Raw genomic sequence first — 16284 nt, 5'->3', positions numbered from 1 at the left:
AGGAGCAATTGGAGTTAAGATTTTTCGCCAAATCAGCCCGGGCATTCGAAGCAGCAACCTTTTAGTTACTATCCCAACGCTCTCAAACGCTACCTGCAGCCCCAATGATGTAACATCATGGCTATGGTTTATAATCATCATCGTTGTAAATCATGCAAAATGGAAAACGATATATTGGATAAGACTGTAGGCGTAGGCTACTGGATGAAGAATATAAAAATAAATCAAAGTCTATGACCACGATTAAGTTTATTTCTCAAAAATATATCCTTTAAACAAATTATTTACATGTCGATAACTTTTTCATAGAAAATAAAACAGAAAAGAAACATACACAGCAAAGACAAACATTGCCAGTATAAATGGCAATACGGAACATGTGTGTGATCAAAAACAGGCCTATAGGCTATGAATCTTGTCTCGCATCATATAGGCCTACTGTTTTAAAATCTGACGAGTTGAATCTTAAGTTTCACTCTCAAAAATAGTAGACTATTCGATAAATTGTTCTTCGTTAAATAATTATTCCAGATTATTCTCCGATGATAACTCTTCACTCTTCATATTGTGGAAATTGTCGAGAGAGCGCGTTGCGCGGTTCCGTGGTGAGATCTTTTGATGAAGAGAAAAGAAAAGACAAACGTCAGAAAATTTTAATGAGTGTGACATTGAATAATTCATTTCCTATAACGATATTGCTATCAGGCCTATTTCATATCCTCCCTCAACATATGTGTATTCACTGGCGAGGCGTGAATAAATTGAGGGTAGATTATTTAAATTGCGTGAACGATGATAAGTCAATGGCGCCCGTTCCACCCCTGTTGGCCGTATTAAACGGTGTCTAGTGAGGCGTTAAAAGCCGTTAAACTAGACCGATTAGATCTCTTCAGATGATTTATGAGCTCGAGCTGTGACAAGCCATTCCGTCAGGTGAAACGGCCTTTAACGGCGGGTTAAAAGGTTAATTTAGGCCTACAGGATGATTATAATATAGATGACACTTGACATAATGTCACAATGAGGTTTGAAACATCTTACCTGTCGGTGATCAGCTGGAAGGGAGACTTCGGCGAGCCAGACCTGCGAATATTCACGTCATCTGTAAACAAATAAACAATCAGTAAAATAATCAATATCCTTAGTAGACCTATTTTGAATTAGGTTAAGCCTGTTTTTAATGCAATAGTATTTGAGTGATGCTTTGATGAAGGCATAACTGCCGAAACACGTTAGACTGCCCAACCGAAAATAAAACGGTGAAATGAGGTGACATCTTTTTCTCTTAAAAAAAAAAACATTTTGGAGTGCCACGGTCACCCAATGCTCTTCAACTTGGGATTTCATTTAAAGTCATTGTCATATATGGCAGAGCACTTAGCTAATTAATCGAGATAGCACACCTGTTAGCCACTCCACACCTGTTAGCCACTCCACAGTATTTGTGTGTTGTTGTAGGCCTGTGACCGCTTCGAAATGAATGTATTGTTTATTAGGCTCTAGGCTATATTAGGCTATAGCTGATTTATATAGCCAAATGTTAGTTTTCAGAAATATCATAATACACAACATGAATTAAAACGAGTGTTAGATGAAAATAGTGTGCCATATGTGGAAATTGTTATTTGGACAACTGAAGAAGAACACTGGGCCGAATTCATGAGACTGTTATTAGTTTCCAAGCAGATGAAAAATAGCCTCGATTCACAATCATAAACATATGCAGGCCTAGGCTACACTACAATACATACCATCTCGCTTTGGACTGAAGCTCTCCGACGACTCATCTCCACTCTCGTCCTCGGATGCCCCTGAAGCCTGCGTCGCCCTTGCGTCCTGACGCTTCAGTGCGCCACGGAGAGGCATGTGGTGTCCAGCTGGGTTTGCCGTGCTGAGAAGCGACCTGACGCCCAGAAGAGAGTTGGCACTGAGGAACGCTGCGTTGGCCCAGTTGTGGAGCTGCTTCCCTATCTGGCAAGTGTATATTCCATGACCCGGGAGTAGGGCCGGGTGGTGGGAGGGAGACGTGGCCGCGCGAGGAGCTGAGGCAGCCGGGGAAGGTTTATGGGAACTGTCGGGGCTTGTGGCTGTCTCCGCCAGAGACCAGATTTTGGGTTTGTTCTGTGGGGGCCTCTGGCACCCCGGTCCATTGGGGGAAAGATCCACTGCGTTTTTACAAGCACCAACCGGCGCCTTGATGAGAGAAATAGGACCCTCCATGCCTCTGAGGGCTTCAACAGACAGCTTCCTCTGGCTCTCCAAGCTACTCGAATCCGATGCCAGCTTCCCCTCTCCCTCCCCTTCCCTCTGATCTCCACGGTTCTCCTCGACTTTATCAATGTCGATACTCTCTAAATCGATCTCCTCGTCCTCTTCATCCTCGCTCTCCTGTTTCTCAGGCTCGTCCTCATTGTCACTACTGAAGATCCGTCCATCCCGGTCCTCCGCGCTGCGGCCCCACGTCACCTTGTTCTCCTTCTTCAGACGCCTGCGCGCGTTGGCGAACCACGTGGACACCTGGGCGGACGAAGGAATTCATTTATATACTTTGTTGATCCTTTATTAAAAATATTCAGAATTAGCTTAGTCATTAATCAAATTAGTATATATTAAACTGGCAGACATGAGAACAGCACAGGCAAAACACACTGACAGGCAGACATATTTAAAGTAGGCATACAGGGCCCAGAGTTTTCCCGGTCAAATCATGTAGGCCTAGTAGAAATACTCCTGGCCTAAACCTATTTTATCCCCCATAGCAGTAGAAACCTTTATCCATATATACCTGTGTAAGTGTCATCTTAGTGATGATGGCCAGCATGATCTTTTCTCCCTTGGTGGGATACGGGTTCTTCTGGTGCTCCTGCAGCCAGGCCTTCAGAGTGCTGGTGGTCTCCCTGGTGGCGGCCTTGGCTCGGTTCGGGTCGCCGTAGCCATACTGGCCATACGGGTAGAACCCCGCGCCGGTGTGGACAGCCAGACCTCCCGGGTGAACTCCGGGGCTGTCCTTCAGATCATACTGGGAGTTCTGGGGGACAGAAATAGTGGGAGAAATATATATAATGTTTGTCTCTCCAAAAATGTAATAGTTCTAGGCCTATTTGTTTTTATCCAATTTGTAGGTCTTTATTGATTTTCCAACGCCAAATAAGTTTACAGTATCCTGGGTATTATGACTGTAGGGTAATGTTGAAAAACTACCTCATATCAGTTCGCTCAGTATGAGTTTGTTTTGAAAGGTGAAACTGAATCTCACAAGTCCTGATAAACAATGATGTCACACTTCCAGTGTGATCTCACACTGTGTAGGCTATCTCCTAAAATAATTAACGACCAGTTAACGACATTTAGGCTATTGTTATTTTGTCTAGGTTATGGAGATTTTGTTTCTGACTTTTTCATACAAGCACCGATATCTCCAATTTCTTATAGCCTACAATAGGTCTTATTTTGGTCAATTCCCCAAACGTTAAATATTAGCCTAAATAATTCTACATAATTGACAATATGGGTATATAAATTAAACTTGATATTTTATCAAATTGCTAATTAATTATGAGATGTATTTTATATGGAAAATAATGTATAATTCAGCCATCACTTAGGCTAATCTCTCTCATGTCTAATTGTTTGTTTAATCTAATCTTAATATTTCTGAGGAAATTTAAAATGACTTTTATCTTATTATCGAAATAAGCTACCCAATGAAAATATGCAAACGATTTGTTTTAATGACTCACATTTAAACTTTTGGTATTGTGCTATGAATAATAAATCAGAAAATCCCATAAACTCTTTTTGTCCCTATTTCAAGGACCAGACATTTCAGTTCCGAAAAACATGATTGAAAAGAGCTCAAAATATAAAACATTTTCCCTATTACAATCCCATTATATTATAATATTAAACGTTCCTATCCTTAAAGGCAATCCACTTGCATGTATTTAACTGGCCTGCACATTCAATTAACATTTGAGAAACAACCACTAGAACAAAGTTCCAATTCTACGTTCCAAGAAACCGTCTCTCCTACCATTTGCGATATGAGGGCGAGGTCTGCACCGCTGTAGGGGAGAAACGCGCTGTAGTTCTGAGCCGCCCACGGGTTACCATACATCCCCAGCATCGAGCTAACAGCAGCGGCAGTAGCTGCCTGATTCACGCCGCTCTCGGCGCCTCCATCCCGGCCAGAGCCGGCCCGATCGCCCCCATAAACCTCCTGGGAGCCACTTAGAAACTGGGGGTACCCCAGCTGCGAGAAAGACATGTCCGTAGAGAAAGGCGCAGTAAATTCCGTGTCACAAGGGAGGAAAGGAAAATAGGAGGAATTCCCAGTTTCCCAGAAAGATAAGGATGTCTAAATTACAAATCACGGGTAGTCAGTCAGACAGACAGTCCCACTCCCCGTCAGCGCAGCAAGCTCCAATGGTAGTTATGAGTTTGGCACTTGAGCGCCCAGTAAAGCCTCTCTCTCTCCCCGCAGGACTCTCTCTAGTAGAGCTGACGGGATGATTGGCAGGCTGCTTAACAACCAAGCCCCTCCTATGCCCCGGGCAAGCGATCAGTGCATTGGTTCCTTCTCTGGGTCCTGTGTGTGTGTGTGTGTGTGTGTGTGTGTGTGTGTGTGTGTGTGTGTGTGTGTGTGTGTGTGTGTGTGTGTGTGTGTGTATGTGTATGTGTATGTGTATGTGTATGTGTGTGTGTATGTGTATGTGTATGTGTGTGTGTGTGTGTGTGTGTGTGTGTGTGTGTGTGTGTGTGTGTAAGAGATAAAGGGAGATCTCTTTTCTCATAATCACCGTTCTGTCATTTTTTGAATGGGTGTTCAAATAAACAATGAAAACAAACAACAGAAACAGCAAAAAGGATACAACAATAATAACAATACTATTAATATTGTATGAAGGCCTGATTATTAAACAATTGACTTAATAACAATAATGATACATTTATCCAAGAATGTGTATTATATAATAAATAGGCCTACGATAAATAAATCATGTAGACCTATAACAAAAGCATTTTGCATTCATTTGAGCCTAGACCATTTAAAAAAATCTATTTCCAAACTCTTCCTAACTACTCTTATGGTACATTATACTTTCTCGCTACATTATAATTAAGTCTAAATATATAAGTGGTCCAGGGAGACTGCGACCTACCGCTCCAGAGGAGTATCGGCGACAGCATGGACACCAGATGGCCGAGGGAAGCGTCGACTCGGCCGGCAACAGATACCGCGGAATGTCGGGTGATATCGACGGAAGTCACTGAAGCATATTTTAAGATTAAAATTCAAGATAGAAGGGGCGTAAAGAGTGAGATAGAGATGGAGGGAGAGGGAAAAGATTGTGTAGATATGAGACACGAGGTCTGTCCATGGAAGGAAAACAGATGTTGAGAGATTCTAGTAGGCTAAATAGGAAAATACATCTACCTAGGCAGAATGTTTACATAACTTAATATTTATCAACGAGTTTTCACAAGATTATTCTAGTCCGAATTTCAAACCTAACCTTCCTAACCATGTACCATTTAGTATTTCATGTTTTAGACATGGGAAATTTGTTTAATTTATTTGAGAAATGTACTGAAAGTTGAGTGCAATTGCCAGCTGTATTAGCAATCATCAACAACATTTAATTGACAGTGGCACGGTTATGAAATGACACCAACATACATACAATGTGAAAGGGTGAAATCTTTCTCTTTAATTTTTTAAATCTTAATCCCTGTCTGCACTACACTTCAATGAAATAATCCTGATCCCTTTATTCAAAAAGAGGTACATGTAGGCTACTCTAAAACCTGCACACACACACACACACACACACACACACACACACACACACACACACACACACACACACACACACACACACACACACACACACAGCTAATGAGGTTTAGCACCCTGTTTTGTGCCCCTGTACCCTCATACACCCCTCCTGTAGCCCCCTGGATGTGGACTCCATTAGATGTTAGATTAGTAATTAGTGATCCTCCTAAACACAGATTCATCATTTCACGGTGGACTAGCTGATGAGGATGGCTGGGTATGGAGGGCTGGCTAGCTTTCCTCTCTCTCTTCCCTCCCCTCTCTCCCCTCTCCCTCATTCTCCCCCTCTTTTTCATATTTCGCTCTTTCCTCCACTATCCTCTCTCCTCTCCATCTCTTTCTCCCTCCCTCCCTCTCTCTCTCCTCCCCTCTCCTCTCAGCCCTGTGCTGTGAAGCACTGAGAAGACCCTAATGATTTAATTACAGTGTTTAAAGCTCACTCTGAGCTGGCAAACCCCTAGCTGCCACACACACACACACACACACACACACACACACACACACACACACACACACACACACACACACACACACACACACACACACACACACACACACACACACACACACACACACACACACACACCACACACACACACACACACACACACACACACACAAACACAAGTTTATATTCCAGCTCTGGCACCCAGGGCTCGGCTCATGAATCTCAAAGCTGTTTTCTAAATACACATTATGACGAGCAGTGCTGGGGGTAGCAGTGTGTGTGTATGTATGTGTGTGTGTGTGTGTGTGTGTGATGGATGCTTAAACTCCATGGCATTTTAAATGGCATTCATGGAAAGTGGTTATATCCTCATTGCTAAGGTAAGTGGAGCCAGGGGAATCCATTCCAGCTCCATAAAAGAGCAACGTTAAAGACTCTCACCCACCATCTCTCTCTCACTTTCTCTCTCACTCCCTCTCTCCTTCCCCCTCCTCTCTCTCTATCTCCCTTTCTTTCACTCTCTCTCTCGCTCTCTTTCACCTTCTCTCTCTCTTTCCCCTCATTTGTCTATCTATTTATCTTTCCCTCTCTTTCTTTCTTTCATTCTTTCTTTCTTTCTCCCTCTCGCGTGTGAGTTCATCACTTCAAATTAATGCCTCTCTCATGACAGACGAAGGAAACGAAACACATCACCATCTAATAGGATAATATAGCCCTCCATCTCTCTCGCTCTCTCTCTCTCTCTCTCTCTCTCTGTCACTCTCTCTCTGTCCTCCCTCCCTCCCCCCTCCCTCCCTCCCCCCTCCCTCCCTCCTTCACCTCTCTCTCTCTCTCTCTCTCTCTCTCTCTCTCTCTCTCTCTCTCCAGCACCCTCTCCCTCTCCCTCTCCCTCTCCCTCTCCCTCTCTCTCTCTATCTCTCTCTCTCTCTCTCTCTCGCTCTCTCTCTCGCTCTCTCTCCCTTTGTAGACTCTTGATTTCCATAGTGTCTCTGTGGAGAGTGAGTTAATGAATTCCTCTGAGCTGGAGAAAGGAGGGAGAACGGTTTGGCGGTTTGGAAAAAGAGAGAGGGAGAGGAGGACAGAGAGGAGGAGGGGGATAGGAGAAAGGCTTTGAGCTATGCCATTCAACTTCACAGCCTCCCTTGGCCTGCTTGTGTATTCAGAGTGTGTGTGTGTGTGTGTACGCAGAGCGCCCATCCCGGCCTTTTAACGTGAACCTGCTAAGACTACCAAATATTTCTTCTGGCCCCGACCCTCCCTCCAATCCTCCCTCCCTCCAATCCTCCCTCTCTCTGTCTCTTTCTCTTTCCCTCGCTCTCCCTCTCTGTATGTAGGCTGTGGCTCTAGGATCCTCAGGAGGCTGAATCCCACTCCCTCCCATTACCCTCTGAGTCCTGCGCTCAGACAAAGGAATAACTTATAGTGAGGAAGACACACACACAGTTTTAAAAATGTACCTCTTACTTAGCTTGAACTCTGAAGTAGTTTCCAGAGGCACTAAATCTGCCAGTTCAAAGATCGAAGGTTATTCTCTATTTTAATTATCTGGTATTTATACCTTGGCGAGTCACAGTAGCACAAGGGCAGCAAGGGAATACCAGGTTTAAGTGTCTGTATCTGTTTCTCAGTCTGTCAGATAACTTGAGATAAGAAGTGACAGATTTCAGGTGTGATTTAATCATAACACATATAGATTTATTAGATAAGAGCTCCTCTCTGAGTCACAAAACACTCCTCCACTTCCAACTATTGTTCCCAAGTACTGCTACCGTTTCAATGAAATCCAAAGGCATACCATATCATTAGTAGAAGTTGCATCTCTTAAGGGTTTGTATCCTGAAGAGTTGCAAGGGACCCACTCTGATATACTTTATTTAATACATATTGAAGTCAACAAGATCTCATAGTTTCCCTTCGAAATTCGACGTGTTGTGGATGAACGTCTATTTTTGATGCATTAATTCTGCGTGGTTACAGGGTTAATTCTGCGTGGTTACAGGGTTAATTCTGCGTGGTTACAGGGTTAATTCCGTGTGGTTATAGGGTTAATTCTGCGTGGTTACAGGGTTAATTCTGCGTGGTTACAGGGTTAATTCTGTGTGGTTACAGGGTTAATTCTGCGTGGTTATAGTGTTAATTCTGCGTGGTTACAGGGTTAATTCCGTGTGGTTACAGGGTTAATTCCGTGTGGTTACAGGGTTAATTCTGCGTGGTTACAGGGTTAATTCCATGTGGTTACAGGGTTAATTCTGCTTTGTTACAGGGTTAATTCCGTGTGGTTACAGAGTTAATTCTGCGTGGTTACAGGGTTAATTCTGCGTGGTTATAGTGTTAATTCAGTGTGGTTACAGGGTTAATTCTGCGTGGTTACAGGGTTAATTCTGTGTGGTTACAGGGTTAATTCTGCGTGGTTATAGTGTTAATTCTGCGTGGTTATAGTGTTAATTCTGCGTGGTTATCGGGTTAATTCTGCGTGGTTATAGTGTTAATTCTGCGTGGTTATAGTGTTAATTCTGCGTGGTTATAGTGTTAATTCTGCATGGTTACAGGGTTAATTCTGCGTGGTTACAGGGTTAATTCTGTGTGGTTACAGGGTTAATTCTGCGTGGTTACAGGGTTAATTATGTGTGGTTACAGGGTTAATTCTGTGTGGTTACAGGGTTAATTCTGCGTGGTTATAGTGTTAATTCTGCGTGGTTACAGGGTTAATTCTGCGTGGTTATCGGGTTAATTCTGTGTGGTTATAGTGTTAATTCTGCGTGGTTACAGGGTTAATTCTGCGTGGTTATAGTGTTAATTCTGCGTGGTTATAGTGTTAATTCTGCGTGGTTACAGGGTTAATTCTGCGTGGTTACATGGTTAATTCTGCGTGGTTACAGGGTTAATTCTGCGTGGTTACAGGGTTAATTCTGCGTGGTAATTCTGCGTGGTTACAGGGTTAATTCTGCGTGGTTACATGGTTAATTCTGCATGGTTACAGGGTTAATTCCGTGTGGTTACAGGGTTAATTCTGTGTGGTTACAGGGTTAATTCTGCGTGGTTACCGGGTTAATTCTGCGTGGTTACAGGGTTAATTCTGCGTGGTTACAGGGTTAATTCTGTGTGGTTAGAGGGTTAATTCTGCGTGGTTATAGTGTTAATTCTGCGTGGTTACAGGGTTAATTCTGCATGGTTACAGGGCTAATTCTGCGTGGTTAGAGGGTTAATTCTGCGTGGTTACAGGGTTAATTCTGCATGGTTACAGGGTTAATTCTGCGTGGTTACAGGGTTAAAACAAAAACAACTGAAAGGTTTAGATGTAGGTATTAATTCCCGAGGGGTTTAAGATTAGAGCTGTGATTTGAGGAAGGCTTAAAACAAAATCTTTAAAAAAATACAAGCTATTACCATCAAGTATCATCAAGTATTCTCACAGCTTGCTAGAGCATTGTGAACTGTGGCAGTACAATGGGCTGTACAAGTACAAGTCCGCTCCCAGTGCTGGGCAATTGTTTATCTTTTTTTTGTGAGCACCCCGGAAGGCAGATATCGGTGATCTGGAGACCTTTTCAAACGTCCTAAATCGGCGTCTATTTCCAGTAATCAGTCTGCTTGAACTGTAAGTGAGTTGCTCATACAATTCCAGTAAGGTAATTGAATTAAATTAAATTCAAAATAATTTATATATCCCTCAAGGCTCATTTGTGCAGGCAGCAGTGCAAATACATAAAACAACATTTAACAATTTGCATTAGCTACTGTATAAATAATTTAAAAAATCAATAAGGTAATAGTCGTGGTAATAGTTGTGGTAATAGTCATGGTAATAGTTGTGGTAATAGTTGTGGTACTAGTTGTGGTACTAGTCCTGGTAATAGTCATGGTAATAGTTGTGGTAATAATTGTGGTACTAGTTGTGGTACTAGTCCTGGTAATAGTCCTGGTAATTGTCCTGGTAATAGTCCTGGTAATAGTTGTGGTTATAGTCCTGGTAATAGTCCTGGTAATTGTCCTGGTAATAGTTGTAGTTATAGTCATTGTTATAGTCCTAGTAATAGTTGTGGTACTAGTCCTGGTAATAGTTGTGGTACTAGTCCTGATAATAGTACTGGTAATAGTTGTGGTACTAGTCCTGGTAATAGTTGTGGTAATAGTCATGGTAATAGTTGTGGTACTAGTTGTGGTACTAGTCCTGGTAATAGTCATGGTAATATTTGTGGTAATAATTGTGGTACTAGTTGTGGTACTAGTCCTGGTAATAGTCCTGGTAATTGTCCTGGTAATAGTCCTGGTAATAGTTGTGGTTATAGTCCTGGTAATAGTCCTGGTAATTGTCCTGGTAATAGTTGTAGGTATAGTCATTGTTATAGTCCTGGTAATAGTTGTGGTACTAGTCCTGGTAATAGTTGTGGTACTAGTCCTGTTAATAGTACTGGTAATAGTTGTGGTACTAGTCATGGTAATAGTTGTGGTAATAGTTGTGGTAATAGTCCTGGTAATAGTCCTGGTAATAGTTGTGGTAATAGTTGTGGTACTAGTCCTGGTAATTGTCCTGGTAATAGTTGTAGTTATAGTCATTGTTATAGTCCTGGTAATAGTTGTGGTACTAGTCCTGGTAATAGTTGTGGTACTAGTCCTGATAATAGTACTGGTAATAGTTGTGGTACTAGTCCTGGTAATAGTTGTGGTAATAGTCATGGTAATAGTTGTGGTAATAGTTGTGGTAATAGTCCTGGTAATAGTTGTGGTAATAGTTGTGGTACTAGTCCTGGTAATAGTCGTGGTAATAGTTGTGGTAATAGTCATGGTAATAGTTCTGGTAATAGTGCTGGTAATAGTCATTGTAATAGTAATAATAATAGTTGTGGTAATAGTTGTGGTAATGGTCATTGTAATAGTCATGGTAATAGTCGTGGTAATAGTCATGGTAATAGTCATGGTAATAGTTCTGGTAATAGTCATGGTAATAGTTCTGGTAATAGTCCTGGTAATAGTCATTGTAATAGTCCTGGTAATAGTCCTGGTAATAGTTGTGGTAATAGTCATTGTAATAGTCCTGGTAATAGTCATTGCAATAGTCATGGTAATAGTCCTGGTAATAGTCATTAGTTATGGTAATAGCTGTGGTAATAGTCATTAGTCATGGTAATAGTCCTGGTAATAGTCATTGTAATAGTCATGGTAATAGTCATGGTAATAGTCATTGTAATAGTCCTGGTAATAGTCATTGTAATAGTAATGGTAATAGTTGTGGTAATAGTTGTGGTAATAGTCCTGGTAATAGTTGTGGTATTAGTCCTGGTAATAGTCTTGGTAATAGTTGTGGTTATAGTCCTGGTAATAGTCCTGGTAATAGTCCTGGTAATAGTCCTGGTAATAGTTGTGGGATTAGTCCTGGTAATAGTCTTGGTAATAGTTGTGGTTATAGTCTTGGTAATAGTTGTGGTTATAGTCCTGGTAATAGTCCTGGTAATAGTCCTGGTAATAGTCTTGGTAATAGTTGTGGTTATAGTCTTGGTAATAGTTGTGGTTATAGTCCTGGTAATAGTCCTGGTAATAGCGCTACATCACATTTTCAAAACATGGTATGTATTCACTTTTGCTTTACTACTGTTAATACAGTATTTCATTATCAACAATCCCTAGAGGCAAAGCAATAATGAAATGATTCCTTGAGGAAAAGCAATAATAACAAAAGCTTATCTTCTGCCATTAACAGGGCTGAATGAATACTGATCTGCTGTGTTTTAACAGTTGGTTGGTGAGACCCCAGAGGGAAAACACCTCACAAAGACCCCTATCACTGCCAATTAGCGGGTGTGTCAGCGTTTGTTTGCTAATAGGCTCTTTAGAAAGCCAACAGCCCATCCTAGGACTCATTTACAGTATAGAGTTGATAACAAACCCTGCTGACCTCTAAGGAAAAGGTCTGTTTGTTACCCTGAAAACAAAATGGCCGACTTCTTCATTGATGTTATTCACCACAACCAAGTCAAAGTTTGACATCCCTTTTAATGGCTAACTGCCACCGCTAACGGCTGTCGGAACTGGGAAGGCTGTTTAAATACAGTCCATCATTCTGAACAGAGAAGCGTGGTGAATCCGACGATGTGCTACGTGACGGCTGACAGAACAGAAGAGAACAGAGAGAAGGTGAGGCCGAACCTCCTGATAGTTAGGAGAAAGGCTCGGAGGGGCGTCTTTCTCATGGCTGAGGAGCTGATTGTTTTCTAAAGGGATTATTAACTCTTTTGTTACAGTAGGGGTCACTTTAGTGCTGCTGCTGCTTAGGAGACATTAGCATTGCTTTAATGGACACACAGACACAGAGAGAGACACACACATACACAGAGAGACACACAAGCGCGCAGGCATGCACAAAGACACACACACACACACACGGAAACACACACACACACACACACACACACGGAAACACACCCACAACGCTTTAAAGCGAAGCACTGATTGCTGTGTTCAGGGTTTTAAACCTCTCTCCTTTGTTGTTCCCAGTAGGAGGGGAATGATGCCGATATAATGCTGTTAAAGACAATACTTTAAAGGAGGAGTGGGAGGGCTGAGTGTGTGTGTGTGTGTGTGTGTGTTTCCGTGTGTGTGTGTGTGTGTGTGTGTGTGTGTGTGTGTGTGTGTGTGTGTGTGTGTGTGTGTGTGTGTGTGTGTGTGTGTGTGTGCGTGTGTGCGTGTGTGCGTGTGTGTGTGTGTGTTATGTGAATGAGTTTGTGTGTGTGTGTGTGTGTGTGTGTGTTTGTGAATGAGTTTGTGTGTGTGTGTGTTTGACGTTGAAAAAGTGCCCTTAAGCAGAGGCTTTAAGCCTTAATGCAATAATGCTGACTTAAACCAGCACCTCAAAGAGACTTCGCAGTCTAAGCATTACCATGTCCTCTACCCTGAAAGCCCCTCTCTATTACCAGCCTGGTCTCATAGACTAGGCGTAACATAGTAAATGTAAATGCAGGACACTCAAATTAGTATGATATATTATGTTTGGTATGGTTAAATAAGACAGATGTTGAATTATGACAAAAACAAAAGTAAGGTGGTTGGTCGGGGTGGATGGATTGGCATATAATGTGAATGTCTATCAATACAAAGGTTGTGAGTTCGAATCTCATCACGGACAACTTTAGCATTTCAGCAACTTTTCAACTATTTACTACATTTTAGCTACTTTGCAACTACTTAGCATGTTAGCTAACCTTTCCCCTAACCCTAACCTTAACCCTTTTAGCTAACCCTTCCCATAACCCAAAGGTTAACCTTTTAACCTGACTCCTAAACTTAACCCTAACCCCTAACTCCTAGCCTAACTAACGTTAGCCAGCTAGTTAACTTTAGCCAGCTAGCCAGAATTCGTAACATATCATACGTTTTGCTAATTATATAGTGTGTTTTGCAAATTCTTATCATATTGTACTTTTTGCAGATTTGTTACATATAATATGAATTGTTATTCACAACATGTTATAAGAAATTGGTGATGGACATGCACAAATGAATACATACCATACGAAACGTAACATATCATACCAAATGAAGTGTCCCAGATTTACATTCTGACCAGGTACCTATCCACTAAGAAGAAGAAGACGATCTGGGACTATGAAAAATTCTTATCAGAAACATAACTTCCCTATACATTTTTATTTCCAAAGTTTGTTTAAACTTCCTAACTTGGAAATGCTTTGAATTTTTTACAAAAGTCAATACAAATCCCACCATAAACCTGAGCTATTGTCACTATACAGTATTCATCAGCTATTGAGCTAATATTCACAATGTGGGTTGAATGAAGTGGCAGAGTCACCTGAGACCCAGGGGTAATGTCCAGTGTGCCTCCCCCAGCTTTGAACCTCTGTTCTGGTGGATAAACAGAGAGAGTATCTTTTACAGGTTTGACCTCCAGCCACCTACACCCAGTATTAAGGACAAGGTCAGATCTATAGTGTCCCTGTATACCAGTGTCTGAAACCAGACAAAATCAGCTTTTAACTACTGATGGAGAGGGGTGAGGGAGAGAGAGAGAAGGGGGTGTGGGGGAAGGTTTGGGGGGCAGAGAAGGAGATTGAAAAAAATATACAGTTGAAGTCATAAGTTTACATACACCTTAGCCAAATACATTTAAACTCAGGTTTTCACAATTCCTGACATTTAATCCTCGTAAAAATTCCCTGTCTTAGGTCAATTAAGATCACCACTTTATTTTAAGAATGTGAAATGTCAGAATAATAGTAGAGAGAATGATATATTTCAGCTTTCATTTCTTTCATCACATTCCCAGTGGGTCAGACGTTTACATACACTCAATTAGTATTTGGTAGCATTGCCTTTAAATTGTTTAACTTGGGTCAAATGTTTCGGGTAGCCTTCCACAAGCTTCCCACAATAAGTTGGATGAATGTTGGCACATTCCTCCTGACAGAGCTGGTGTAACTGAGTCAGGTTTGTAGGCCTCCTTGCTCGCACACGCTTTTTCAATTCTGCCCACAAATTTTCTATGGGTTTATGGTCAGGGCTTTGTGATGGTCACTCCAATAGCTTGACTTTGCTGTCCTTAAGACATTTTGCCGCAACTTTGGAAGTATGCTTGAGGTCATTGTCCATTTGGAAGACTAATTTGCGACCAAGCTTTAACTTCCTGACTGATGTCTTGAGATGTTGCTTCAATATATCCACATCATTTCTCTTCCTCAAGATGCCATCTATTTTGTGAAGTGCACCAGTCCCTCCTGCAGCTGAGCACCCCCACAACATGATGCTGCCACCCTCGTGCTTCATGGTTGGGATGGTGTTCGTCGGCTTCCAAGCCACCCCCTTCTTCCTCCAAACATAACGATGGTCAGTATGGCCAAACAGTTCTATTTTTGTTCCATCAGACCAGAAGCCATTTCTCCAGAAAGTATACTCTTTGTCCCCATGTGGAGTTGCAAACCGCAGTCTTGTTTTTTTTATGGCGGTTTTGGAGCAGTGGCTTCTTCCGTGCTGAGAGGCCTTTCAGGTTATGTCGATATAGGACTCGTTTTACTGTGGATATAGATCCTTTTGTACCTGTTTCATCCAGCATCTTCACAAGGTCCTTTGCTGTTGTTCTGGGATTGATTTGCACTTCTCTCACCAAAGTACGTTCATCTCTAGGAGACAGAACGCGTCTCCTTCCTGAGCAGTATGACGGCTGAATGGTCCCATGGTGTTTATACTTGCATACTATTGTTTGTACAGATGAACGTGGTACCTTCAGGCATTTGGAAATTGCTCCCAAGGATGAACCAGACTTGTGGAGGTAAACAATTGTTTTTCTGATGTCTTTGCTGATTTCTTTTGATTTTCCCATGATGTCAAGCATAGAGATACTGAGTTTGAAGGTAGGCCTTGAAATACATCCACAGGTACACCTCCAATTGACTCAAATGATGTCAATTAGCCTATCAGAAGCATCTAAAGCCATGACATCATTTTCTGTAATTTTCCAAGCTGTTTAAAGGTGCAGTCAACTTAGTGTAGGTAAACTTCTGACCCACTGGAATTGTGATCCATTGAATTATAAGTTAAATAATCTGTCTGTAAACAATTGTTGGAAAAATGTCTTGTGTCATGCACAAAGTAGATGTCCTAACCAACTTGCCAAAACTATAGTTTGTTAACAAGAAATGTGTGGATAGGTTGAAAAATGAGTTTTAATGACTCCAACCTACGTGTATGTAAACTTCCGACTTCAACTGTATCTACTGTATATCACTTTATTCACTATTTGTACATTTATCATGTGATTCAGAAAACACCAGAAAACAGAATCACAGTCTCTGAATAGGCCAACGGAAGGAGAGAAACTATATGCCTACTATCTGAGGCAGGATATATTAGAAACCATACTTCTATTATTCGGCTGGCTTAGGAGCCAGAGCTGGCCCATATGGTTGTGCTTCCTGTTTGAAAGCTCTCATAACTTCCTGTTAGAGACTAAAGGGCTCAACCCAGCCTCCTGGCTGAATGGAGAGATTGG

At 41.8% G+C, this 16284-nt stretch overlaps 1 protein-coding gene across 1 annotated transcript; it reads right to left on the bottom strand.

The window, feature by feature from the left end:
• Nucleotides 1-230: 230 nt before the first annotated feature.
• On the bottom strand, nucleotides 231-4517 carry LOC110496465 (iroquois-class homeodomain protein irx-1-like). The gene is made up of 5 exons (XM_021572392.3): nucleotides 4034-4517; nucleotides 2786-3028; nucleotides 1752-2517; nucleotides 1042-1102; nucleotides 231-612 (listed from the first exon to the last, which is right to left on the bottom strand). Exons 1-5 carry the CDS (start codon nucleotides 4265-4267, stop codon nucleotides 561-563), a joined length of 1356 nt encoding a protein of 451 aa, XP_021428067.2. The 5' UTR covers nucleotides 4268-4517; the 3' UTR covers nucleotides 231-560.
• Between the last annotated feature and the right edge of the window lie 11767 nt (nucleotides 4518-16284).

Source organism: Oncorhynchus mykiss, chromosome 18 (genome assembly GCF_057628025.1).
Source record: "Oncorhynchus mykiss isolate SJ-2025 chromosome 18, ASM5762802v1, whole genome shotgun sequence".
NCBI lineage: Eukaryota > Metazoa > Chordata > Actinopteri > Salmoniformes > Salmonidae > Oncorhynchus > Oncorhynchus mykiss.
This window is presented reverse-complemented; position numbering and strand designations above follow the sequence as displayed.